Below are 25,826 nucleotides of genomic sequence, written 5' to 3'. Positions count from 1 at the left end.
TGAAAATTCAGCATAAAGCTTTTACGTCTTTTGAATAAGAATCTGTGGTCAAAACCTTAAAATTTGTGTAATTAGTGGAGTAATTAGTATTTTAATATAATTATAATTAACATTCAGTATATAATTAAGCGCTTAATTTTACGATATGCAGTCTTTTGACTCGATACCTTAATCACCACTTAGAATACCACGTATTCCCGATTTTCATTAAAATCTGAAAATTGAAAATTGGCCTTGGAATTTTTATGGATTTTTTTGAAAAATAGATTTCGAAAATTAGATAATCTTTTAGCTTTTAGCAAAAATAGTTTAAATACCTTAAAATTGTAAAAAAACTTGTGTAATTATAATCAATATATAAATAATTTAAATTAATAAGCTATAATTTAGGAAATGCAGTTTTCGAATCGTTTTTTATCACTTTTAGAAAAACCATAATTTCCAGATTTTCATTAAAATCTGAAGAAGTTGATAAAAAGGAACAAAATATTCAAGCTAAGCCTTGGATTTTTATTGATTTTTTGAAAAAATTAGATTCCTGAAAATTTCACATAAATGCTATTTTTTACTCTTTGAATAAGACATTTAAAGTTAAAATTTAAATTTGTAAATTATGAAAATTTATACATTTAATATAATTATTAATTTTACATAATAATTAACGTAATTTATACGAAATCATTTTTTCGACTCAAATCTTTCAAACTTAAATACCAATATATTAGAATTTATTTAAAATCTGAAGAATTAAAATTGAAAATATTTCAAGCTAAATAGTCCTGTTATTTGATTTTTTGAAAAAATAGACTTATTCCAAAATTTTCATAAATCTTTTAAGTTTTGATAAATGTGAATATAATCCTAAATTATTTATATTAATTAGAGTAATTTAATGCTAATTTATAAAATTATATTTATATAACTTAATTTACCGAAAATGCATGTATTCGATTATATTTAACACCATGTAATACCATATATTACCAATTTTATTAAAACTGAGTAATTGAAATCGAAATATTTATCCAAAGCCTTGATTTTTAATTTTTTTTAAAAATTAAGATTATCTGAAAATAGAACTTAAAAATTATGAATTCAGCATAAATGCTTTTACGTCTTTTGAATAAGAATCTGTGGTCAAAACCTTAAAATTTGTGTAATTAGTGGAGTAATTAGTATTTTAATATAATTATAATTAACATTCAGTATATAATTAAGCGCTTAATTTTACGATATGCAGTCTTTTGACTCGATATCCTTAATCACCATCTAGAATACCACGTATTCCCAGATTTTCATTAAAATCTGAAGAAATTGAAAGTCTGAGGAAAATATTATCCAAGGCTATAGCCTTGGATTTTATTGATTTTTTGAAAAAATAGATTATCCTGAAAATTTCAGCATAAATGCTTTTACGTCTTTTGCATAAGAATGTGAGGTCAAAACCCTAAAATTCGTGTAATTACTAGAGTAATTAGTATTCTAATATAATTATAATTAATATTAAGTATGTAATTAAGCGCTTAATTTTACGAAATGCAGTTTTTCGACTCGATATCTTTAATCACCATGTAGAATACCATATATTTCCAGATTTTCATTAAAATCTGAAGAAGTTGAAAATCGGAACAAAATATTATCCAAGGCTATAGCCTTGGATTTTTATTGATTTTTTGAAAAAATAGATTATCCTGAAAATTTCAGCATAAATGCTTTTACGTCTTTTGAATAAGAATCTGTGGTCAAAACCTTAAAATTTGTGTAATTAGTGGAGTAATTAGTATTTTAATATAATTATAATTAACATTCAGTATATAATTAAGCGCTTAATTTTACGATATGCAGTCTTTTGACTCGATATCCTTAATCACCATCTAGAATACCACGTATTCCCAGATTTTCATTAAAATCTGAAGAAATTGAAAATCTGAGGAAAATATTATCCAAGGCTATAGCCTTGGATTTTTATTGATTTTTTGAAAAAATAGATTATCCTGAAAATTTCAGCATAAATGCTTTTACGTCTTTTGCATAAGAATGTGAGGTCAAAACCCTAAAATTCGTGTAATTACTAGAGTAATTAGTATTCTAACTATAATTAATATTAAGTATGTAATTAAGCGCTTAATTTTACGAAATGCAGTTTTTCGACTCGATATCTTTAATCACCATGTAGAATACCATATATTTCCAGATTTTCATTAAAATCTGAAGAAGTTGAAAATCGGAACAAAATATTATCCAAGGCTATAGCCTTGGATTTTTATTGATTTTTTGAAAAAATAGATTATCCTGAAAATTTCAGCATAAATGCTTTTACGTCTTTTGAATAAGAATCTGTGGTCAAAACCTTAAAATTTGTGTAATTACTAGAGTAATTAGTATTTTAATATAATTATAATTAACATTCAGTATATAATTAAGCGCTTAATTTTACGATATGCAGTCTTTTGACTCGATATCCTTAATCACCATCTAGAATACCACGTATTCCCAGATTTTCATTAAAATCTGAAGAAATTGAAAATCTGAGGAAAATATTATCCAAGGCTATAGCCTTGGATTTTTATTGATTTTTTGAAAAAATAGATTATCCTGAAAATTTCAGCATAAATGCTTTTACGTCTTTTGCATAAGAATGTGAGGTCAAAACCCTAAAATTCGTGTAATTACTAGAGTAATTAGTATTCTAATATAATTATAATTAATATTAAGTATGTAATTAAGCGCTTAATTTTACGAAATGCAGTTTTTCGACTCGATATCTTTAATCACCATGTAGAATACCATATATTCCCAGATTTTCATTAAAATCTGAAGAAGTTGAAAATCGGAGCAAAATATTATCCAAGGCTATAGCCTTGGATTTTTCTTGATTTTTTGAAAAAATAGATTATCCTGAAAATTTCGGCATAAATGATTTTACGTCTTTTGCATAAGAATGTGAGGTCAAAACCTTAAAATTCGTGTAATTACTTGAGTAATTAATATTCTAATATAATTTTAATTAATAATAAGTATGTAATTAAGTACTTAATTTTACGAAATGCAGTTTTTTGAATCGATATCTTCAATCACCATATAGAATACCACATATTCCCAGATTTTCATTAAAATCAGAAGTTGAAAATCTGAGCAAAATATTATCCAAGGCTTGGATTTTTCTTGATTTTTTGAAAAAAATAGATTATCCTGAAAATTTTAGCATAAATGCTTTTACTTCTTTTGAATAAGAATCTGTGGTCAAAACCTTAAAATTCGTGTAATTACTCGAGTAATTAGTATTCTAATATAAGGTTTGGATGGTATTGCAGTGGAATTTATTAAAAAAGGGGGTGACTGTATTGTTGACTGGTTGGTAAGGTTATTTAATGTATGTGTGACTCATGGTGAGGTGCCTGAGGATTGGCGGAATGCGTGCATTGTGCCATTGTACAAAGGCAAAGGGGATAAGAGTGAGTGCTCAAATTACAGAGGTATAAGTTTGTTGAGTATTCCTGGTAAATTATATGGGAGGGTATTGATTGAGAGGGTGAAGGCATGTACAGAGCATCAGATTGGGGAAGAGCAGTGTGGTTTCAGAAGTGGTAGAGGATGTGTGGATCAGGTGTTTGCTTTGAAGAATGTATGTGAGAAATACTTAGAAAAGCAAATGGATTTGTATGTAGCATTTATGGATCTGGAGAAGGCATATGATAGAGTTGGTAGAGATGCTCTGTGGAAGGTATTAAGAATATATGGTGTGGGAGGAAAGTTGTTAGAAGCAGTGAAAAGTTTTTATCGAGGATGTAAGGCATGTGTACGTGTAGGAAGAGAGGAAAGTGATTGGTTCTCAGTGAATGTAGGTTTGCGGCAGGGGTGTGTGATGTCTCCATGGTTGTTTAATTTGTTTATGGATGGGGTTGTTAGGGAGGTAAATGCAAGAGTTTTGGAAAGAGGGGCAAGTATGAAGTCTGTTGGGGATGAGAGAGCTTGGGAAGTGAGTCAGTTGTTGTTCGCTGATGATACAGCGCTGGTGGCTGATTCATGTGAGAAACTGCAGAAGCTGGTGACGGAGTTTGGTAAAGTGTGTGGAAGAAGAAAGTTAAGAGTAAATGTGAATAAGAGCAAGGTTATTAGGTACAGTAGGGTTGAGGGTCAAGTCAATTGGGAGGTGAGTTTGAATGGAGAAAAACTGGAGGAAGTGAAGTGTTTTAGATATCTGGGAGTGGATCTGGCAGCGGATGGAACCATGGAAGCGGAAGTGGTTCATAGGGTGGGGGAGGGGGCGAAAATTCTGGGGGCCTTGAAGAATGTGTGGAAGTCGAGAACATTATCTCGGAAAGCAAAAATGGGTATGTTTGAAGCAATAGTGGTTCCAACAATGTTGTATGGTTGCGAGGCGTGGGCTATGGATAGAGTTGTGCGCAGGAGGATGGATGTGCTGGATATGAGATGTATGAGGACAATGTGTGGTGTGAGGTGGTTTGATCGAGTGAGTAACGTAAGGGTAAGAGAGATGTGTGGAAATAAAAAGAGCGTGGTTGAGAGAGCAGAAGAGGGTGTTTTGAAGTGGTTTGGGCACATGGAGAGGATGAGTGAGGAAAGATTGACCAAGAGGATATATGTGTCGGAGGTGGAGGGAACAAGGAGAAGAGGGAGACCAAATTGGAGGTGGAAAGATGGAGTGAAAAAGATTTTGTGTGATCGGGGCCTGAACATGCAGGAGGGTGAAAGGAGGGCAAGGAATAGAGTGAATTGGAGCGATGTGGTATACCGGGGTTGACGTGCTGTCAGTTGATTGAATCAGGGCATTTGAAGCGTCTGGGGTAAACCATGGAAAAGCTGTGTAGGTATGTATATTTGCGTGTGGATGTATGTATATATATGTGTATGGGGGTGGGTTGGGCCATTTCTTTCGTCTGTTTCCTTGCGCTACCTCGCAAACGCGGGACACAGCGACAAAGTACAAAAAAAAAAAAAAAAAAAAAAAAAAAAAAATATATATATATATATATATATATATATATTTCTTTGCCATATTCCCAGGCATCATTGTAGGCCTGATAATACAGGAATTTCTTCGTTGCTTGGGGTATGGTGGATCTCCCAGCGGTTTTTTCCACGCCTGGCAGAGAGAGACAGTCTGCCATTCTAACCTCGCTGTTGTACAGGTGGCTGGTCCCGCTCACTGCAGCCACCCTTACTGACTGGCCAATCGCCACCGGATTGGCCCCATTCCCCACGGGGGAAGGTGGAAGGAGAGGGAGGGGAAGGGGAAGAGGGAGAAAGGGGGAGAAGCAAGCTTGGCAATCCATATATCGAGTCGTGTGAGACCGAAAATAGCTTATTTTCTTCGTTTTTTTTTTTTTTACCGTTCGGACGCGACTGGTGCTGAGGTCGTGGCGGTGGTAGTCACAGTGGTTACCTGAGTGATGGTTGTGGTGGGGGAAACAGGTCTCGCACAGGTCGTCAGAGCTGAGGAAGGAGGTCGTACTTGTCGCTGAGGTGGTAGTGGTGTGTGTGTGTGTGTGTGTGTGGTCGTCCCTGTGGTTTAGAAGTACAGAGGTGGTAGCGTGGTGGGAGGTTGGTGGTGGAGGGATCAGTCAAAAAAAAAATACCTCGTCCTGGGACTCGAACCCTGGTGTCCTGGTGATTGCAAAGGGGAGACGAGACACGGCGCCAATGACGTCAGCGGCTCCGTATATAGATCTTGAATTACCATCACTGATTGGCGGCCATTAGACACCCATTAGTGGCTCTAAACCACCAATTAGTGGCATGTTCCATCCATTAAGGGCCATGAACCACCCATTAGTGGCCATTAACCACCCATTAGTGGCCATTATCCACCCATTAGTGGCCATGAATCACCCAGTCACACCCACGAACCACCCTTAAAACTGAAAGTCCCACCTACATTCAGGAATCCTTAACAACCGTCCTGCAAACCCTTAACAATCCTGGATGGCTCTTAACTACCCCAAAGGTACTTAATAGCACTTACTTGCCTCCAACAACCATTTACAGCACTCGACCTCCTCACAGCCCTTTATGGCTCTCAACTACCTCCTAAACAAACCTTAGTAGCACTTGCCTACCCCCAACAACCATCATCATCCCTTAACTATCCAACAACCCACTGAACAGCACTTAACTACCCCCCCATTTCTTAATAACCCTCGGTCATTCCGCAGTACATCACGGCGTGACGTCAATATCCCATTAGCAGTCATTAGGGAGCCCTTTGGACTGGCCAGGGCGCCCCTGACAAGGCCTTCCCCGATGCAAGGGCAACCCTTTAACGACCCTGAGAGAACCCTGTACCTCAGGGGAAGGGGGTTCGTCGACCCCTGACCATCGGCCATATTGCGTCCCAGGTCAATGAAGTCAATATCAATTTATTATTCAGCGTAATGGAGGGAGAGAGAGAGAGAGAGAGAGAGAGAGAGAGAGAGAGAGAGAGAGAGAGAGAGAGAGAGAGAGAGAGAGAGAGAGAGAATTTTATGAGGGGATTCACCCTTGAACTTGTGGCCACAATGTTGCGAGGGCCACATTTGTCGTGTTGGGGCCACAGTCTGTCTCGTGTGTAGGGCCACAAGTCTCGTGTGTAGGGCCATAGCCACGTGTGTAGGGCCACAGCCACGTGCGTGGGGGGCCACAGTCTGGTGTAGGGCCACACGAGGTGTGAACAATATTGATCCTAACCACACCTTGGTGACCTTGAGCACGGTCGACCCTGCACACGTAAATTATGATGCATTCCATTCCCCCATCCCCCCCAACTCTCTCTCAATGGTTTTCACATTCACGAAATAAATGGTTTCGTGAGCACGAAATCATTCGTCCGTCGGGGGAGGGTCGTATTCGCACAGCGGTTCAACACTCGTCCAACTAATGACGAGGACTCAATGTTAATTGCTCTGTTGGGGGAGCCAAGGTAATTGTCCCTTGTGCTTTATCATGTACACCATCAACATTGTCACGGTAAAGAGAGACAATGTTGAATTCCTTGGCATGTTCTAAAAAAATGTATTCCACCAACATTACACAATTATCTTTGCGTTTTTCCCTGGTGGAACATAGCCTTGGCTTTGTGTGTGTGTGTGTGTGTGTGTGTGTGTGTGTGTGTGGCATCAAAGTAAAATGTAATTCATGTTACATTTCTTAAATCACTGTCCATGCGGAGCACAAGACGGTACGCGCATTACCAGTTTACGTATGTACATCTCTTCTGATATGAATCTTTCGTTACCAGATGGCTGCTGACACAGGAAAGATAACGACTAATATAACCTTTATGTTACAAGATTACAAAAGAAAAATTACATCACTGGCTACAAACGTTCTTAAATACTCTAAAAAAAAAAAGAGAAATACCGTGAACTTTGGGTTTGAAAGACAATTATGGTTGCAAAACTGTGATTTCTGGGAGAAACACATAAACCTGTCAGCTACGCTGGGGTAAGAATAGAAGGGTTATGTCATACTGGTTGCATATCACTACTGAGAATGGTTGGTTAAACCACCACCTTAACTACCTTTGTCTGACGACTCAAACTACAATGACCAGAGGGGGGGTGGTTACCAGAACAAGCTTTAAGGTGTCAGCAGCCTCCACGACTCCGTGTCGTCAGCACCCTTCTCGATCGTGGTGTCAGCATGACTAGCGTTGCCAGGATCCTCCTTAATTGTGTGGCAACAGCGTTCGTCAGGCCTGTGGTGTCAGCACCCTTCATGACTTGTGGTGTGTCAACGTTCTTTAATGTTCGTGGTGTCAGCATCCTTCATGACTCGTGGTGTCAGCGTCCTTAATGTTCGTGGTGTCAGCATTCACCTCATCCGTCGTGAGTACCGTTCAATGTAGTGTCAGCCATATTCTCACTAGCGTCGTCAGCACTGGTCACGCTGGGATGCTCCATAATGTCAGCTTTCCTGGTCTGGGGAGATTCAGCTTTGACACCAGATGAATCATCCTTTACATCTATTGATTCACATTTGAGACCAGAAGAATCAGCTTTGATACTCGAGGAATCAGCTTTGATACTCGAGGAATCAGCTTTGATACTCGAGGAATCAGCTTTGATACTCGAGGAATCAGCTTTGATACTCGAGGAATCAGCTTTGATACTCGAGGAATCAGCTTTGATACTCGAGGAATCAGCTTTGATACTCGAGGAATCAGCTTTGATACTCGAGGAATCAGCTTTGATACTCGAGGAATCAGCTTTGACGCTCGAGGAATCAGCTTTGATACTTGAGGAATCAGCTTTGATACTTGAGGAATCAGCTTTGATACTTGAAGAATCAGCTTTGACATCTGAGGAATCAGCTTTCACACTTGAAGAATCAGCTTTGATACTTGAATCATCTTTCATACTTGAAGAATCAGCTTTGATACTTGAATCATCTTTCATACTTGAAGAATCAGCTTTGATAATTGACGAATCAGCTTTCACACTTGAAGAATCAGCTTTGATAATTGACGAATCAGCTTTCACACTTGAAGAATCAGCTTTGATAATTGACGAATCAGCTTTCACACTTGAAGAATCAGCTTTGACGTTCGAGGAATCAGCTTTGATAATTGAGAAATTAGCTTTCATGCTTGAGGAATCAGCTTTGACATCTGAGGAACCAGCTTTCATAGTTGAGGAATCAGCTTTGATACTTGAAGACTCAGCTTTGACATGTGAGGGATCCGCGCCGGTGCCAGACGAGCCAGCGCTGACACCGTGAGCTGTCGGGTCGTCGTCAGCCCTGAGGCTCGAGGGTCTGGTCGAGGGCTGACTCAGGTCGCTGTCGCTCAAGAGGTCGCTGATGGTGACGGCTGCCGAACGAGCCGACTGTCGAACCCTGGGTCTCGAAGGAGTCTCCGGTGCACCGCGCTGATGCGCCGCCGCCGCCGCCGAAGGAGTCTCCGGTGCCCCGCGCTGATGCGCCACCGCCGCCGCCTCTCCACCTCGACCGTCTGTAGAGATAGAAAACGGGGTGCTGAGTCACTGGTTACCTTTTTTTTTTTTCTGTGACTGGGGTGGATTGGTTCCCCGGCGAATCCACGAATGCTTCATTCCCAGGTCAGCCATGTGAGGTACGAGACCAAAGACGTGGATAAAGAAACAGACGATAATAACGAACAAAAAAATATTAATTCCTACTAAAAACACAAACAAAAAAACGTTAACACTGTGTTTGTAAGCGTACGACGAGCGCCAAGATACCTGTCAATAGATTGTACTGACCGCTGCCGGGCGTATGAGTCACGTCATGACAATGTTTGTGAATTCTCTCCCTGCGTATATCTAGACGTAGGTATTTATTCATACGCATATTTCGTGTGCGTATGTATCAGTTATCAATACTCCCGCGCCCTGACGGTGGCGTGACCACAGCACCATACGCAGTGGCGCACGTGACCAATACTGAATGGTACGTATGTGTAGACTGATATACATTTGGTTTCTGCAAGGTATACATATTTATACACGGAGTTATTCACTCTTTGCCTCGGTTATTCAATCATGGCCTTAGTGCTTAGTGAATGAATAAACAGAAAATCCTAGTACTGCTGTCAGCTTTTGCCTTTTCAAGTAAACCCAGGTTCTAGAAATTTGGCATCTAGTGTTCCACACCTCTCATTTCATCTAGAACAATTCTAGATGTGACGTAGGCCTTAGAAACCTAATGTAGTCTTCGTAATGTGGATTCTATGCAAGGTAGATCTTCTATGACTCTAATGTTCAATTGGGCTCAGAATATTCTGTTAGTGCTGTGGCTCAGAATATTCTGTTAGTTCTGTGGCTCAGAATATTCTGTTAGGTCTGTGGCTCAGAATATTCTGTTAGGTCTGTGGCTCAGAATATTCTGTTAGTTCTGTGGCTCAGAATATTCTGTTAGGTCTGTGGCTCAGAATATTCTGTTAGGTCTGTGGCTCAGAATATTCTGTTAGTTCTGTGGCTCAGAATATTCTGTTAGTTCTGTGGCTCAGAATATTCTGTTAGTTCTGTGGCTCAGAATATTCTGTTAGTTCTGTGGCTCAGAATATTCTGTTAGTTCTGTGGCTCAGAATATTCTGTTAGTTCTGTGGCTCAGAATATTCTGTTAGTTCTGTGGCTCAGAATATTCTGTTAGTTCTGTGGCTCAGAATATTCTGTTAGTTCTGTGGCTCAGAATATTGTTAGTTCTGTGGCTCAGAATATTCTGTTAGTTCTGTGGGAACTAGAACCAGTGGACACGTCTCCTGTTGCTCCACAGGAAACTCTGAAAGTCTGTTGGTCTAGTCACTGATGGCTCTGTGGGGCTCGGCTGCATGACGGGCAACGTAGCAGTTACAGTCACCTGACGAAGCACTTGAGCTCTGGTAACTCGGACAAAGCTTTAGCGGCTATGAGCCGATACTTGACTGAAAGCTTTAAGGGACAGGAAGCCTCCGAGCTCCAGTACTTGAGAGAGTTGTTTTCAGATATGGTAATTTGACAGGAAGCCTTTGAGATTAAACTTGACTGGGGAGCTTTGAGCACCGCTATCTGACAGGGATCTTTCCGAGCGCTGCTACTTCATAAGGAGCTTTGCCCATCGCTACTTTACAAGGCCCTGGACACGACCACTTAAACAGGCCTTCTATATAAACGAGTTTTAACTCCGTTTCAATTTCAACTACCCGGAAGGACACATTGAGGTCGATTATCTCGTTATCAGGACTGCTTATGCTATACCTGCTTCAATTACACGACGCTAAGTCACGACAGGGATTGGCCGTCCTGGGTTTAATTGGTGCAATTTTCGTTGAGGTGGATTATGTTCAAGTTTTCAAGTTACAGCATAACACTGTGAGTTAATAGACTACTTAAGCTTAATTCACGTGACGTGAAAGGACTTCAAAGTCTGGGAAAAAAAGGGGGTGGGAAGGTGTCGTCTGTCTGTCTGTCTGTCTTAAATTAAATAATCAGCTGCTTTCGTCTGTCCTTGGGAAAAAATAATATGGATCTTTCCATCCCAGGGGGACAATTATGACTTTGTGTCTCTAAGAAGAAATAACTGTATGTCTTTCCTTTGAGAAATGACAATGGTCCTTGTGTGTCCTGGAAAATATTTACATATAGATCTATATAAATGGAAATCTACCCCTGTTCAGGTCATTATATATTGATTTAGCAGCATATCTCACAAATTCAATTCTAGTATAGAAAGATAGACGAATATGATAAAGATAGTAACATCAGCTAACCTTTAGTTACTTCCGGATCCTCTTTACTTGTTCTTAATTTAGGTTCTAATTCTTGTGCTGAGGTCATGGCCGACGGTCCTTTATCCTCTTGTGTTGACATCCGTTCTCCCTCAGGCAGGGTTTCCTGTAACCCCTCATTTTCTGTCTCTGTTTTCTTTCCGATGTTCTCTGTTGGTGTTGACTTTCTCTCCTTTTCTCTTGTGATGTCACATCCTGCACTTTCTGGTATTACCTCGACTTTCCTGCCTTCTACCATGTTTTCACCTGGTTTTGTAATGTTTTGACCCACACTGTCTGTAACTGTATTGCATCTTCCTCTCTCTGTCCCAGTCTCCTGCTTTGTATTTTCCTTTGCTGTTATCTTCCCTCCATCCTCCGCTTGTCTGATGTTTCCGGAATGGGTAGGCCCTTCCCTGGATGGGGACTTTCTCCCCGAAACTTTAGGAGATCTGATGGAACTAGAGGAAGAGACGAAACCATTAGTCTGTCTGTCTGAGCTTTTGGACTTCCCGTTTTCCATACTGTAATCCGTGGCTTCGGGATTCCGAATTTCTTCCTTGTATAGCTGAGGGCTTTTCTGTGAGTGCAGTTGTTTTTCTTCCTGACTTCTGGAGCCTTTTGATTCCGTTGCGTCTCTAGAGATGAGTGTGTCTTCTCTGTTATCTTCGTCCTTTTCTTGGTCCTGTTCTTTGGGCTCTCTGGTCGAGAGTGGTTTCCGTCGGGACTGACCCAGGGAGGAGTGTGGGGTCGACGGGCGAGGCGGGTCTGGTCGACCTGTGCGTTGACTTTGGCGAGTCTGTGAGCCTCGTTGACTTGGACCTGGCCGAGGCCAAGGATCTGCTCGAATTCGTCTTGGCCGAATCTGACGATCTGGCAGACTTGGCCTTGCCCGAGGACTTCCTGGAGCCTCCCGATGCCGGCCTGTCGACCAGGTTCTGAGACGACCCGAGGGCGTCGTTCAGCAGGGGGACTGGGCCGTTCACACCGTGTGGGCTTCCTGCGACCTCCCTAGGGCTGTTGGTTGAGGCGGCCTCGACCTCTTCCCGCAAGTCCTTCTGGCGACCCCTTAGTAGGTCACTCTTCTCTCCGTCACCCATGGAGGCGCCCGCAGGGGAGGCCCTTGCGGCTAGAGACTCCGTCTGGTCCTCTCTGGGGTGGCCTCGACGCTGCTGTTGCAACCCATCGTCTATCGCCTTCCTTGGAAGTCTTGCCTGATAAATTTCTTTTCCTAGGAAAGCCTCAACCGTCTTCACTATGGGATCCCCCTTTGTTATTTCCCTTCCCAGGATAGCCTCAGCCGTCTCTAGGTGGAACTCTTCCCTGCTATCTCCCTTTCCTAGGAGAGCCTCAGCCTCATCTTTACCACTCGTGTCTCTTGTGTTATGTCCACTTTTATGTCAGTCGTTCTTCTCTGTTGTAATTCCAGTAACTTTTCTGTTGCTATTTAAAGACTAAAAGTTCCTGGCGACGTCAAGGGACATGAAGAAGTCGTCGACCGCGTCCAAGCTTCGGTTATGGCGTCTCGTGTCACCCAGACCCGACGTGACACACCTCAAGTCGTCCCATCTTGCCTCAGTCACGCTCGAAACGTCTCAACCGACCCTGAAAATACATATCAGTTAAATCTTGAGTATCAATATCCTGTGTGTGTGTGTGTGTGTGTGTGTGTGTGCATATACATTCTGAGAGCAAGATAACAAACTATCCTCATGACACTATACACGAGAGAGAGAGAGAGACTGCCAATCTGATTGGTATAACTGTTGCTTTGTCTCCAGTCTGGAATGAGGGAATTCTGTGCGTGTATGACACACCTGAATCACAGGATATAAATTCCAGGCCGCTACCAATTTACTGCTTGTGCCGAGGGAGGGAGGGAGTTTCTAGCAGTTAACACATTCGCTGTAATTACTAAAAAGGAGGTATGCATTTTTTTTTTTCTCTCTCCCCTGTGGTGTGAGTGTCGGCCACACAACGCTTAATGGTACAACACCTCTTGCCACATCGGTCCACCACAACCTTATGGTTGTAATGATGTGACGAGTTAATCACCTCTCTCATTTACCTTACCTATTAACGTCTTTTCCTTTCAATCTAGCTTTCTATCTCTGTGTGTGTATGCTCATGTCTGTTTTTCCTGTCTTCCCAGCACCTCCGTTTTCTTTCGCCTTCTCTATCTCTTTCTTTATCTTTCGTCAGACTGTCCTGACCTGATACTTCCGTGTCACACACCGTCAAGTAATCATTATATTAACCATGGAATCAAATAATGCTTCCCCCAACCCCTTACCCTCCCACCCATAATTATCCACATTTCGATAATCATTACAGTTACGAATTATCATAACCAAATCGGCTAATTCGTCATATAAAGATTCGTGTTCAAATTATACATGTAATTTGGATGTAAACAACTGATAAATCTTATCCTATTAGATTTTTTTACGACAAATCTGTGTATGCAGCTTATTTGAGAGGGGTAACTGCTTTCCTTGCATATTTGTAAACAGTTTACTTTGCTGTAAACGTTTTACGGGATATCTGTAAACAGTTTACTCTGATAAAGTTTTTTTTTTCACTATAAGCCTTTCATTGTGGCGTTTATTCTGGTGAATTTTATTTTTCTTTCAAAGGTGGGTTGTAAATATAGTTTATTCTGGTTATATCACTGTTCCTCCACCACAAACGTTTGAATAAAATTTATTCTAGTCTGATCACTGCAAATCAAAAGTTTATTCTAGCTGGGCACTGTTTCATCACTGCAAGTCTGTGAATACAGAATATATTGTGGATACACACCATTCCTTCGCTGTAAATCTGTGAATACAGAATTTATTCTATCTTGCCACCTCTATCACTGCAAGTCTGTGAAAACAGAGTTTATTTCAGCTCGATCACTGTCCTTTCACTGCAAGTCTGTTCATACACTGTATAACGTTCTCACGAATCACTGTCCTTTAACGAGTCACTGTTCACAGGCCAGGAGAACAGTGAGAACACATACTGTTATGAGAGACAGTGGCGGTAGACGTCTCGGCCTGCGTGAGAGCGCGTGTGAGAGAGAGAGAGAGAGGGAGGGGGAGAGCGAACCTGTGCAAGGTCCTGGGGCATGCGCTCACCTGTCTTACTCTCCCAGCTCTCCCTCCCTCTCACATTCCAATGACGTGACAGGAACGCAAGGTTCACTCACCCCTTACGATAACATACCGCGCCAGACCACTACGATATATACCATTGCCATACCCTTACGATATATACCATGCCACTACATCACATTATACTACCACCCTATATCATACCATTACAGTATATATCATACCGCTACGCTACATTATACCACTACACTATTCCAGTGCGATACCCCCCCAAGACATGTATACCACGACGGTAACACCACTACACATACACACGCCAAAGTATACACGGATGTTACCGAGGCGTTATGTAAACATGCACTACTGCACACATGTATACATTACTGTATACATACACCACAGCGCACCAGAATTCATACCACCCCCTGTATACGTGAGCATTATTCAGCAATACACAAATACAACTCTCGTGAAGATTTTTCTACCCTTAAGTAAACAGTAATCATAAATAATAATAATAATGATAATAATAATAATAATAATAATAATAATAATAATAATAATAATAAAGAGATCTCTACTTATACTACATATAAAAATCTCCGAATGATATGTACATGGAAGCCTCCAAATATGTGAGAATATACATATATATCCCATTCCCAGAACTGTGACGAAACAACAAATATTGGATTTCAATAAAGTAGCGTACATGTGCGTCAATATCCCCTACACAGCCTTCCATACATACCTGTGTGTACCTCTATACGTACAAACACATACATATTGCCATACATACACTAATACATACTGCCACACATACGCTAATCCATACTGTCATACATACGCTAATACATACTGCCATACATACGCTAATCCATACTGCCATACATACGCTAATCCATATTGACTTACATACGCTTATACAAATTCCCATACATACGCTAAACTTGTGACGTTAATATTCATTTTTTCTCGAGCGTTGAAAATAACGAGGAAAAACTGTTCTACTGAAGAAGTATATTGGTCGTCCGAGACTGTACAGATGGTGGACGTGGCAAATGTTATGAATGAGTGGTTGTTAGCACTGGCCTTCCACTGAGTCAGTCAACGTCTTCAGTTTGGGAACAACTTCGAGGTAGTAATAGTTAACAAGTGTCATACAGGAACAATCATATATATATATATATATATATATATATATATATATACCCAGTTTAGTCTTTATTCATAAAACCTAAAAAATCTGTTCATCAACTTTATTCATCTAACATCTCCTTATCATACATTTTACAACATCTACATCTAACTATACATGCAATATCCATGGTAGCTCTATATACAATGTCGTGCACTTGAGAGGTTGCCAATGTACTTGTGAGGCACAGGAGAAACCCTGTTCCTCCTCACACGTTGTACAGGTCCCACGTACAACTCTCTGCTGCACAGGGAGACAGTTGAGCTTTCATGAATATGACGTCCCCGGCAGAACTTAGAAAACAGAATTACGTGCAAGTTATAGTGTCCAGTATTCCCCTCATGTGAAAAATCATTTCATTATTTGCTCTCGTCCTCTTGCAACGGGATGGGAGCAAAGTGCACTACACGCGTCCCCAAAACAACGACATCTGTCGGTGATTTTATTTCCACGTGAGGCTGTGGGCGTGCCACTCCTCTTAACTTGGACTTGAACTGACTTTTGTTAAATGTCCTTAGAAAAAAAAATTACCAACTCGATCCAGGAACAACGTGCCCGTGTGGAGCAGTGGTCATGAACAGCGATCGCTGTATCGTGGTTCGAGTCTCCAGGTAAGGTTTATCTAACCAGAGTTGCAGAGGCGACTGCTCCACATAACAGGTAAACAATGCCATTATAACATGCCGTTTTACTCCTCACAAACATGATAGAATATCTTAAGGAATCACGTAATATAATCTCAAGTGAATCTTCAATGTTCTACATTTTGGTGATTCACAACCTTTAAGATTCATAACAAGGCCCTAAACAGGGACTCTCAGTCTTAAGGCCCCTGATTTTAGGGACAATAAAAAGGGACCTTAAACTTTTAAGCCCCCTTATGGAGGCCCTTCAACCCTACCATCTACAGTATCTACACCCTTTATAAAGGAACTATAACCCGTCCTCATCAATTAGGATCACCCAATCTACCACGGTAGCATTATCTACTGTATCTCTCCTTACCTTCCGTCTCCACGATGGTGCTATGATAATACCCCCATCAGGCAGATCCTGACAAGGATGGCAAGGGCTCTCCATACACTCTTATGGCCCTGAGGGACTTTGTGACTCAGGCGTCTCAGACGAAGTCCTGTGACGGACGACGTCAGTTCGATGCTGTCCGGACGTGTTCTTTGTTCATGGTGGTGGCACCTTGTCGCGTTGGTCAAGCTTTTTCTTTTTTCTGGTGTTATTTATAAAGGAATCTCAAGTATCCGTGTATATATAGATCTACAGAGACTTGGAAAGAGAGAGTGAGGGAAGGGAAGGGTGGCTGGGGTGTTTCACATCTCCATCTGTGAGTTCGAGTCTTCAACTTCCTCCACGACCCTGCGTGACGACTTCGACGCTTGTTCACTGGTGCCAAGCTTAAGCATCTTTGCCCTACAGAAGATCCTGTCCATACTTCCAAGCTTATCACAGACATTTAAGCTTAGAAACCCCCTTCGGACGTCACTTTTGAGAGTTTCAAGCTGGGTCTTTGAATATAATCCAGCTCTAGACATTCTTTTCGTGTCTACATCATCTTCCAGCATTTCTCAAAGCTTGTGCACTAACCCACTCGTCTTAGATTTGTTCTACGGTGTCTGCGTTTCCCGGAAGGCCCTTTCCTCAAATGTGTCACAAAGCACCACTGAACAATCAGGATTCCAGAGAATGGTCCTCCCGGATGAGCCATTTCCCGTCGGGTTTGGAGGCGAAGGACCTGGTGGTGGTGGTGGTGGCGTTCGAGTGGTGTTCACCACAACCACATCTTGCTCCTGCCTTGGCTGTCGGGGTACTGTTGCTGTTGCTGCTGCTGCCGTATGGGGTTGCTGGGTCCCTGTACCCACCCAGCATCAGTCGACAAACACACAGACAGACAGGCGCACAAAACATGAGGGAGAAAAAAAAAGGAAGAAATGAAGTTTAGTCTCGGGGTGAAAAATATAAGTTTATTTTGATATATTGTCATGTATGGCTCTTTATATCCATGTATGGGCAAATATGCTTAGGAAAATATGTGAAGTTTATTTGCATATGACGTCAAATATGCTCTGATAATGGAAGTTTAACTGTAAGTCAATGTTCTTAGGATATGCTGGCTCATTTGCATACGCTTGAAGAATAATGGTGCATTTACATATGCTCAAAACAAGTCAGTTTATTGGGATACAAGGGTGGATGTTGCCAGGGTTCGGGAGGTCATTTACATACAGCATTAAATATGGATATGCAAATTAATTTGCATAACGATCGGATGTGCTAGATTATGTTGCTATATTTGCATATGATATTAGATACGACCAGAATCTGCAGGTTCATATGCATATAATATCACATATGCCCAGAACATATTGGCTTATTTGCATAAAACACAAGATGCACTCCGAAAATGCTCGCTCATTTACATAATATACATGCAAAGAACATAACGGGCTGGCCCAGGTTCGCAAGCAGCGGGTATAATGTCACCTTAGGCAGTATACTCCAAACAGCAGTATACCAGGGATAGCTTAGTAAGGTATACTACGTTTTATTTCCTTGTTTATTCGTATCCTCTCAAAGGATACCGTATTCTGGTCAACACAATAAAGCTTTTAACACAGCAGGATGCTAACCGGAAACAGAGGCGAACTTCAATGCCTTTAGCTTAAAGCTATAACTCTAACAGGAGGATGAACAGGTTCTGGACTCAGCTATCTATACAAGTTAAGCTAAACTTCAAGGTCTATAATATCATCAATCCGGATATATATTACATACTACGAAAACACTGAACGTAATATAACTGGTAAAAATAATCTGCTTTTCTATCTTTTTCCCTTGTTTTATAGCTAACCGCGAGATACTACACTGATCTAAACTTCTATAGGGTCTAAGTCTATCCTGCTATGGTGGTTAGTCTATAATACTATAGCGTTTAGTCTGTGTTCCTGTACAGGACATATATCTTAGGTTGTGAATTCTTCTGTAAGCTCTCCTGGCGTAGGAAATTCCCTATATATATATATATATGTGTGTGTGTGTGTGTGTGTGTGTGTGTGTGTGTAAAATGACTAGGTACTTATACTGCTGTGTTGTTAGTATTTGATGGAGAAAAACATTTCGGCATTATTAACTTGCCTTTTTAACCCGGTGGAAAGTTACCCCAGACAACTATTGCTGTAGATACATCGTAAACACAGGAATTTCTCATAACAGATGACAAATCTCTGTATTTCGAAAACTTTCCCCCAAACAAGAGTGGACCAGGGAAATTTCCCCTGAATATCACCAAACAGCGAGTTTCCCCACCGTAATTTCCCCTAAACCTTAGATAAATAAGAGACTAGAATTTCCCGAAAGACCTATATATAAAAAAAGAAAAAAAAAAAGATGGAAAACGGGGAAAATTTCCATTTCCCCTCCTACCACCTACACGACCTAGACGAAGTAGGTGTAAAACTGATTGGGCTGGAGGGCGTTCGAGGGTCGGTCTACAAGTACCTGGACGGTCGTCGTCCTCGTCACGTAGTAGGGCACGGTGCTGGTGATGTAGCGGTCGACGGTGCTCACGATGTAGGCCGGCACCGTCGTGGTCAGGTAGTGGTTGATGGGGTGGGTGGTGGTCAGGTGGACCTCAGAGATGGCCGTGGTGGTCAGGTAGAGCGGGACGGTGGTCGTCTGCGTCACCACGACCTCCTTGAGCCTGGTCGTGGTGATGTACTCGGGGAGGGTCTCCGTGTGCGTGATGAGGACCTGGTTGTACTCCGTGCTGGTGACGTAAGTGGGCACCTCCTGCGTCTGGGTGACGTAGACGTCCTCGTAGGACGTGGTGGTGACGTGGGTCGTCACCGTCGTGTAGTCGACGGCCGTGGTCGTCACGACGGTCGTGGCCGTGAGGTGCTCCGTGTCGAAGTGCGTCTCGGTGTAGTGGGTCGGGATGTGCGTCGTCTCCGTGAAGGTGGAGTAGACGGTGGTGTACACGGGCACCTGCTCCACCTCCGTCTCGGTGACGTACTCGGTGCGGTACTTGGTGTGGTAGAGCGTCGTCAGGAGGGTGCTGTAGACGGGGATCTCCAAGACGGACGTGTCTGTCTGGTACTCCGTCTGGTAATCCGTCTGGAAGACGGTGGTGTAGACGGGCACCTCCTGGTACTCCGTCTCGGTGAGGTACTCCGTCCTGAATGACGTCTCGTACTGTGTGTTGTAGACGGGTAGAGGCGTCGTCTGAAGAATAGACAGACAATATGTATGCGTATATCTCTCGTGAACTCCCAAGTCTTCACAAGAATTTGGCAGGAAAAAAAAATAATGGGTCTATATAATCCATGTTTTAAAGAAGGTATGGACTGAAGGGTATGGAATTTTCCTTTTTTTCGCTCTAAAGATGAAAGAAAATAAACTCTGACTCGCAGAGAAGTGAAATGACGCAGAGACTCATGTTCACCGTCACTTTCACCATCATTTTCAGACCAGAAAGTGTGGGTTGGGGGGGGGAAGGCAAGCCCTTAGAAGAGAGAGAGAGAGAGAGAGAGAGAGAGAGAGAGAGAGAGAGAGAGAGAGAGAGAGAGAGAGATTATAATTCACTCGTAATCCTAATCTCACGTTCGCAGCCTTAAGTAACCCTGACGTCATGCGTAATAACAAAGCCATTGGAAACACACACACACACACACACACACACATACGGCTTTCCGTGGTGTAGTGGTCAGCCTCGCTGATCAGGATTCACACTCCCCCAGGCTCGAATCCTGGGCGTGGCAGTCAGCCCACAGCTAATTCCAGCAGTTCATCCTCCCCTCGGGACTGGATGGTATACAGGTACGTGGCTTAGGCTGGTGTGTGTGTGTGTGTGTGTGTGTGTGTGTGTGTGTACATATGAGTAAAGCCATGGTACATGTATACAAGGATAAGAGACGGGGTACCATGAGCGTAAAACTCTTCCTCCACTTAACACACACACACACACACACACACACGTAAGCAGGTACACACCATCACCTTCCTGGCTCATACACAGAGACATAGAGTTATACACACACGTGTGTACATCCAGGCAGACAGACTCACAGACAGAGGCATACAGTTATACACACACGTGTGTACATCCAGACAGACAGACTCACAGACAGAGGCATACACTTATACACACACGTGTGTACATCCAGACAGACAGACTCACAGACAGAGGGACTTACGTATGTGAGGTACTCGGTGGTGCTGTGTGTGACGTAGCTGATGCTGGTGTCTGTGACAGTCTTCGTCAGCTCCACCTGGAAAAAACACGTAACGCCTCAGTGACTGGACTCATAATGACTGGTGAGTGAGTGACTGGACTCATAATGACTGGTGAGTGAGTGACTGGACTCATAAGGACTGGTGAGTGAGTGACTACCCTCATAATAACTGGTGAGTGAGTGACTAGACTCATAACGACTGGTGAGTCAGTGACTGGCCTCATAATGACTGGTGAGACACTGGACTCATAATGACATGTGAGTGAGTATGCACACAAGGGTGGAGGACCCACCCAAATCACATCTTCTACTCCTCTCAGTGCCATTTCTACCTCAGCCAACCCCCTGCCGAACTATACCATTCCAATATCTTCAATTAAATCAATTAGTTACATAATCAAATAATGGATATGAAGGAGGCAGTATACCATCATGATTACCACCCTCCCCCAAAAACCCTCCAAGAAAACCCCCTCCTCCTCCTCCCAAAATCTTCACCTCCTACAAAACTCATCTCCTCGTCAGTGATCAACAAAGATATTCAGACCATCACAACACCACCCCCCGACACTCAGCTCTAATCACACTCGGAAACAATCCAACACTAAACACCCATAAACAAAAGACTACAAATACGGTTAAGAAGCTCTTAAACACCTTTGAGTTCTCTCAAGTTGAATAACAGCTTCATTTCACACCCACCAGGGAGAGGCGCGCGCGCCATCAATGGCAATATTCAAGAGAACCCAGACCCCCTTCCCACCTCTATATTCCAGTCATCGCACTTTCTCCGTCCGATATAATACAGCCTTTGCAATCGCGTCTTTGCTTCCCCGTGCCTACTACATCTCCTCCCCAGGAGCCGTGAAGACAATTACACCTTTCAGATGGGCTGGTCATTCGTCCAGACGGGCACGTCTGTGCAATTTGAGCCATCTCTCCCTTCATCCGACCCTCCCTCCCCGTCACGTTACACTTGAGTCACCCATGAACGCCGACGGAGAAAACGAGACGGATGGTTCGCTCATACCTGAGCGTTAGTACGGAAAACGTGGGGAGTGGTTCACTTTCGCTATTTGTGGTGGTTAAGTCATTTGACGGGCGGCAAAACACGCCACTTCCAAGCAGGTGTTGACCTGCATGAAAGCATGCAGAAAACTCCCTGTCATTCCCGGTGCTCACGACATTTTCTGAATATATATATATATATGTATATGTACATATGTCCGTTTTCTTTCTACTTCTAAAAAAAAAAAAAAAATAGAATCCTCAATTCTATCTCAAAAAGAAAAAAAAAAAAATCCTTGAACGAACATAATGAAAAAAACTTCTGTTTCTGCTTTTAAAGGTGAAGATTCTATGAGGAAAAAATGTGTGACGCACAAATCCTTAAGCAACTCGCGTTCTTCCCAATAGATTTCGGTCAAGCGTTTAAACACAACACGCAAGACTCCTCGACCACCTTTCAGTCATCTTCTCATTATATCAAGTCATCGCTCCGTCTCCAACATGACTCTCTCTCTCTCTCTCTCTCTCTCTCTCTCTCTCTCTCTCTCTCTCTCTCTCTCTCTCTCTCTCTCCTCCTTTTGGCTTCCTGGTCTGTGGCCATCGAATCATTAACTGGTACGACAATCTTATATGATGTAATATACAATTAAATGTATTTAGTTGTGTCACCCATAAAAGGAGTAATAGAAAACGATTACCTTGACAATCAGAGAAAACGTAAATATTTTCAACGAAGACGATACCATTTGTCTAAAGTTGTAAAAAATTACCATGGTTTCAAGCCTTACATAAAAAGCTTATTTCATGATATTAACGTCATATAGTATTACCTGTTACTCCTGTTTAAGGTGGGGAATTTAGCAAACCATATATCGAGTAATAATGAGTATTTCTCTTTTATGCAGTGTTAAGGGTCAGGCCACCACGTTCAATCTATCTATCTATCATTCTATCCAAAGTCACCATCTGTGTCGGATATCACTCACTGTCAGATCTCACCTCCTGTTTTATAACACTACACTGCTTTTATCTCTCTCTCTCTCTCTCTCTCTCTCTCTCTACAAAGGCAAAATAACTTTCTGTACACACCCCGCGAGAGCTAGGTATTAGTCAAGATGACGAGGCAGATGAGAGAGAGAGAGAGAGAGAGAGAGAGAGAGAGAGAGAGAGAGAGAGAGAGAGAGAGAGAGAGAGAGAGAGGCTGCGGACGGACGCTCCTGGGAAAGGAGGCACTACCGGCAAACGTGTTTACATACGCTATCATACGTACATCATTCTTATATCATTCTGTCTTTTTATCTTTCTCTAACTTTCATTCCCATCCTCTTAATATCTCTCTTGGATATACGGAATCATACGATAGAAGACTTGATACAAGGGTGAAAACAATCCCAGATGAGCCCAAGATTTGATGATGATTGTAATGTGCTACGCGGTGGAGAGAAACAGGTTCATATATCATAGCTAGATTTGTGGCTATAGCTACGCTATATCAATGGCCGTCATACTTCACGGGGCCGCCCACGGTGGGGCGCATAGGTTCGAATCCAGGTTACGGCAGTCGGTCCACAGCGAACCCAGTAGTTCATCCACCCCTATGGATTGGTCGATGAAATGGGAACCTGGCTCAGGCATCTATACACACTAAACCTTTATATACATACATAGACCCGTATAGCCATCCATTATATACATTAAACCTTTATATACATTATAGACCCGTATAGCTATACCTTTGACCTAGGCTGACCTGATCGTAGCTGGTGTGTGTCAGGGTGATGGTGTTGTACGACGTGATGACCTTGGCGCCTCCCCCGCCATAGCCGACCTTGCCCTGGCCACCCTGCCTCAGTCCGAAGTCCGCCTCGTTGCCCTGGTCGAAGACGTTGTCGAACTGGAAGAAGGTGTTGAGGCCGTCCGGGCGATCGAACTCTCTCTTGTCCGCCACGATCTTGATCAGGGGCCTCGCTGGCGCCGGGGTGACCTGGATGGTGCCCGGGGACGCAAGGTGCACGCAGAGCGAGAGGAAGGCCAGGAGGACTGGGGTGCGCGGCGTAAGCTTCATGGCGGGCGGCTCTGAAACGGCGGGGGGCGAAAGTGAGAATCATCGGAGCTATAAGTAGCCGCCATATGGCGCCATTCCTGCAGGCTGTTTGGCGCCGTATTGGCGTGAAAGTTTCAACCCGCTTGCCAAACGTATAAAAAAAGAAAACTGTTAATATAAATGATAATATATACACGTACAAGACAAATACATGAAGAAGTTCTTCAATAAAATGTATTTTGTATAAAATATCACGTCTGGGTGAAGCTTGGGCCATACGTGTTAATGAGTGTAACGAACTAATGAGTGTAACGGACTAATGAGTGTAACGGACTAATGAGTGTAACGGACTAATGAGTGTAACGAACTATCATAAACGCCTGAGGAAGGCGCTGACGATCTCCCGAGTGGGGATTCCTAACCTAATCTTAAGAGGGCCATCCGATCCCTAATCCTCTAACCAGTAGGGTTGGAACCCTTGTGGACAGACGGTACGACCCTCGAGTATAAAGATCGTTATGCCCAAAGGGTCGTACCGTCTCGCTTTAAGGGGCTGACGTCACAGACGAATTCAAGCGGTCGAGTATCAACTCGACGACCAATAAGCCATCAGAAAACATAAGTCTCGTGAGTGCGAAATGGTTACAATAACACAGGGTCTTCCTAAACCACTTTACCACCTTGGATGTCTCTCTAACTAATGGTGGGGTCTCTTTGAGGGGTAAGCGGTTAAATAAGATTCAATGGCTGATTTTAGGACTTGAAGATGTTACACTTCCGGTCGTGAAAGGAAATGGTAAAAAAGAAAGATAGCCAATTTTCTTTTAATCATTATCATGTATGATACATAATTTTCATTACTTCCTTGCTTCCTCTTCAGACCCGTCCAATGGCACCCCTACCTAAACCCAACTGAACTCCTAAACTAACTATACTACCCTAACATTAACTTAGGTTATCTTAAGGGCTTTCCTACCTTAATCTAAACTCAAAGGGCGTGCTTTCCTAACCTAGCCTAAACTCAAGGCTTTTTCCCAACCTCACCTAAACAAACCATAGCGCTTCTACTTAGGGCTTTTCAACGCAACCTAGCCATCACCTAACCTATCATCAACAGTTCATCATCAAACTTTGTTGTATCAACCTTTACTTCAAGAAGTGCTATTCATACAACAAACAAAACCCCAAATAACATAAAACAATAGAATTGTGGGATGATGGGTAACCCCCCCCCCCTTACACCGAGTGGAGAAATGATTTCATGATATACACAACTCAATATTCTAAGGAAAGTGGTCTGTTTGCTTTCTGCTCGCAAATGGCTTGTTCTATGTTCTCTGCGTTATTGAACTGTATACAAACACATATATATTCTCAATCTTCTTGTCTAAGGCGATGGAGAAACTGGTTTGAAGTCAAGCATGATGAACGGCAGTTAAATACATAAGTCGGTTTGGAATCGTATTCATTGATTCCTTACCTGTTTTTCTCTGTACTGGAATTAAGCTCTCTCTGGTTAGATTATTATTACTATCACTATCATCATTATTACTATTATAATTACTATTATTAACTGCACTTAAGCTAGGCTTGAAGTGGTGTGAGCTAGGCTTGTCGTGGTGTGAGCTAGGCTTGACGTGGTGTGGGCTAGGCTTGTCGTGGTGTGAGCTAGGCTTGACGTGGTGTGAGCTAGGCTTGACGTGGTGTGGGCTAGGCTTGTCGTGGTGTGAGCTAGGCTTGACGTGGTGTGAGCTAGGCTTGACGTGGTGTGGGCTAGGCTTGACGTGGTGTGGGCTAGGCTTGTCGTGGTGTGGGCTAGGCTTGTCGTGGTGTGGGCTAGGCTTGTCGTGGTGTGGGCTAGGCTTGTCGTGATGTGGGCTAGGCTCGGTCAACGATCGATCGATTCCGTACATTTTCGTCCACTTTCACATCGACCGACGTCTTTAACGGCGCACCGTAATTCTCTTATCAGACGCCACATTCGCTTCTCAGGTTACGAAACTTCCGTAATGATACAGCGTAACAGCTCCCC

General features: G+C 42.5%; 2 protein-coding genes across 3 annotated transcripts in view; both read right to left on the bottom strand.

Moving 5' to 3' along the window:
- Nucleotides 1-7,817: 7,817 nt before the first annotated feature.
- On the bottom strand, nt 7,818-16,634 carry LOC139765435 (uncharacterized). The gene is made up of 3 exons (XM_071692805.1): nt 16,505-16,634; nt 11,207-12,808; nt 7,818-8,950 (listed from the first exon to the last, which is right to left on the bottom strand). Exons 2-3 carry the CDS (start codon nt 11,724-11,726, stop codon nt 7,818-7,820), a joined length of 1,653 nt encoding a protein of 550 aa, XP_071548906.1. The 5' UTR covers nt 11,727-12,808; nt 16,505-16,634.
- A 78-nt stretch (nt 16,635-16,712) lies between these two features.
- Nucleotides 16,713-25,826, bottom strand: part of LOC139765523 (uncharacterized) — a 67,110-nt gene continuing 57,996 nt past the window's right edge. For both annotated transcript variants that reach the window (XM_071693030.1, XM_071693029.1), the window contains exons 2-5: nt 23,501-23,826; nt 20,704-20,778; nt 19,010-19,732; nt 16,713-17,363 (exon numbers count right to left, since the gene is read on the bottom strand). In XM_071693030.1, the coding sequence (XP_071549131.1) occupies nt 17,280-17,363; nt 19,010-19,732; nt 20,704-20,778; nt 23,501-23,815 (1,197 nt within the window). In that variant the 5' untranslated portion in view covers nt 23,816-23,826 and the 3' untranslated portion in view covers nt 16,713-17,279. The remainder of the gene's footprint in view (nt 17,364-19,009; nt 19,733-20,703; nt 20,779-23,500; nt 23,827-25,826) is intronic.

The sequence above is a fragment of the Panulirus ornatus genome, chromosome 55 (genome assembly GCF_036320965.1).
Source record: "Panulirus ornatus isolate Po-2019 chromosome 55, ASM3632096v1, whole genome shotgun sequence".
Lineage (NCBI taxonomy): Eukaryota > Metazoa > Arthropoda > Malacostraca > Decapoda > Palinuridae > Panulirus > Panulirus ornatus.
This window is presented reverse-complemented; position numbering and strand designations above follow the sequence as displayed.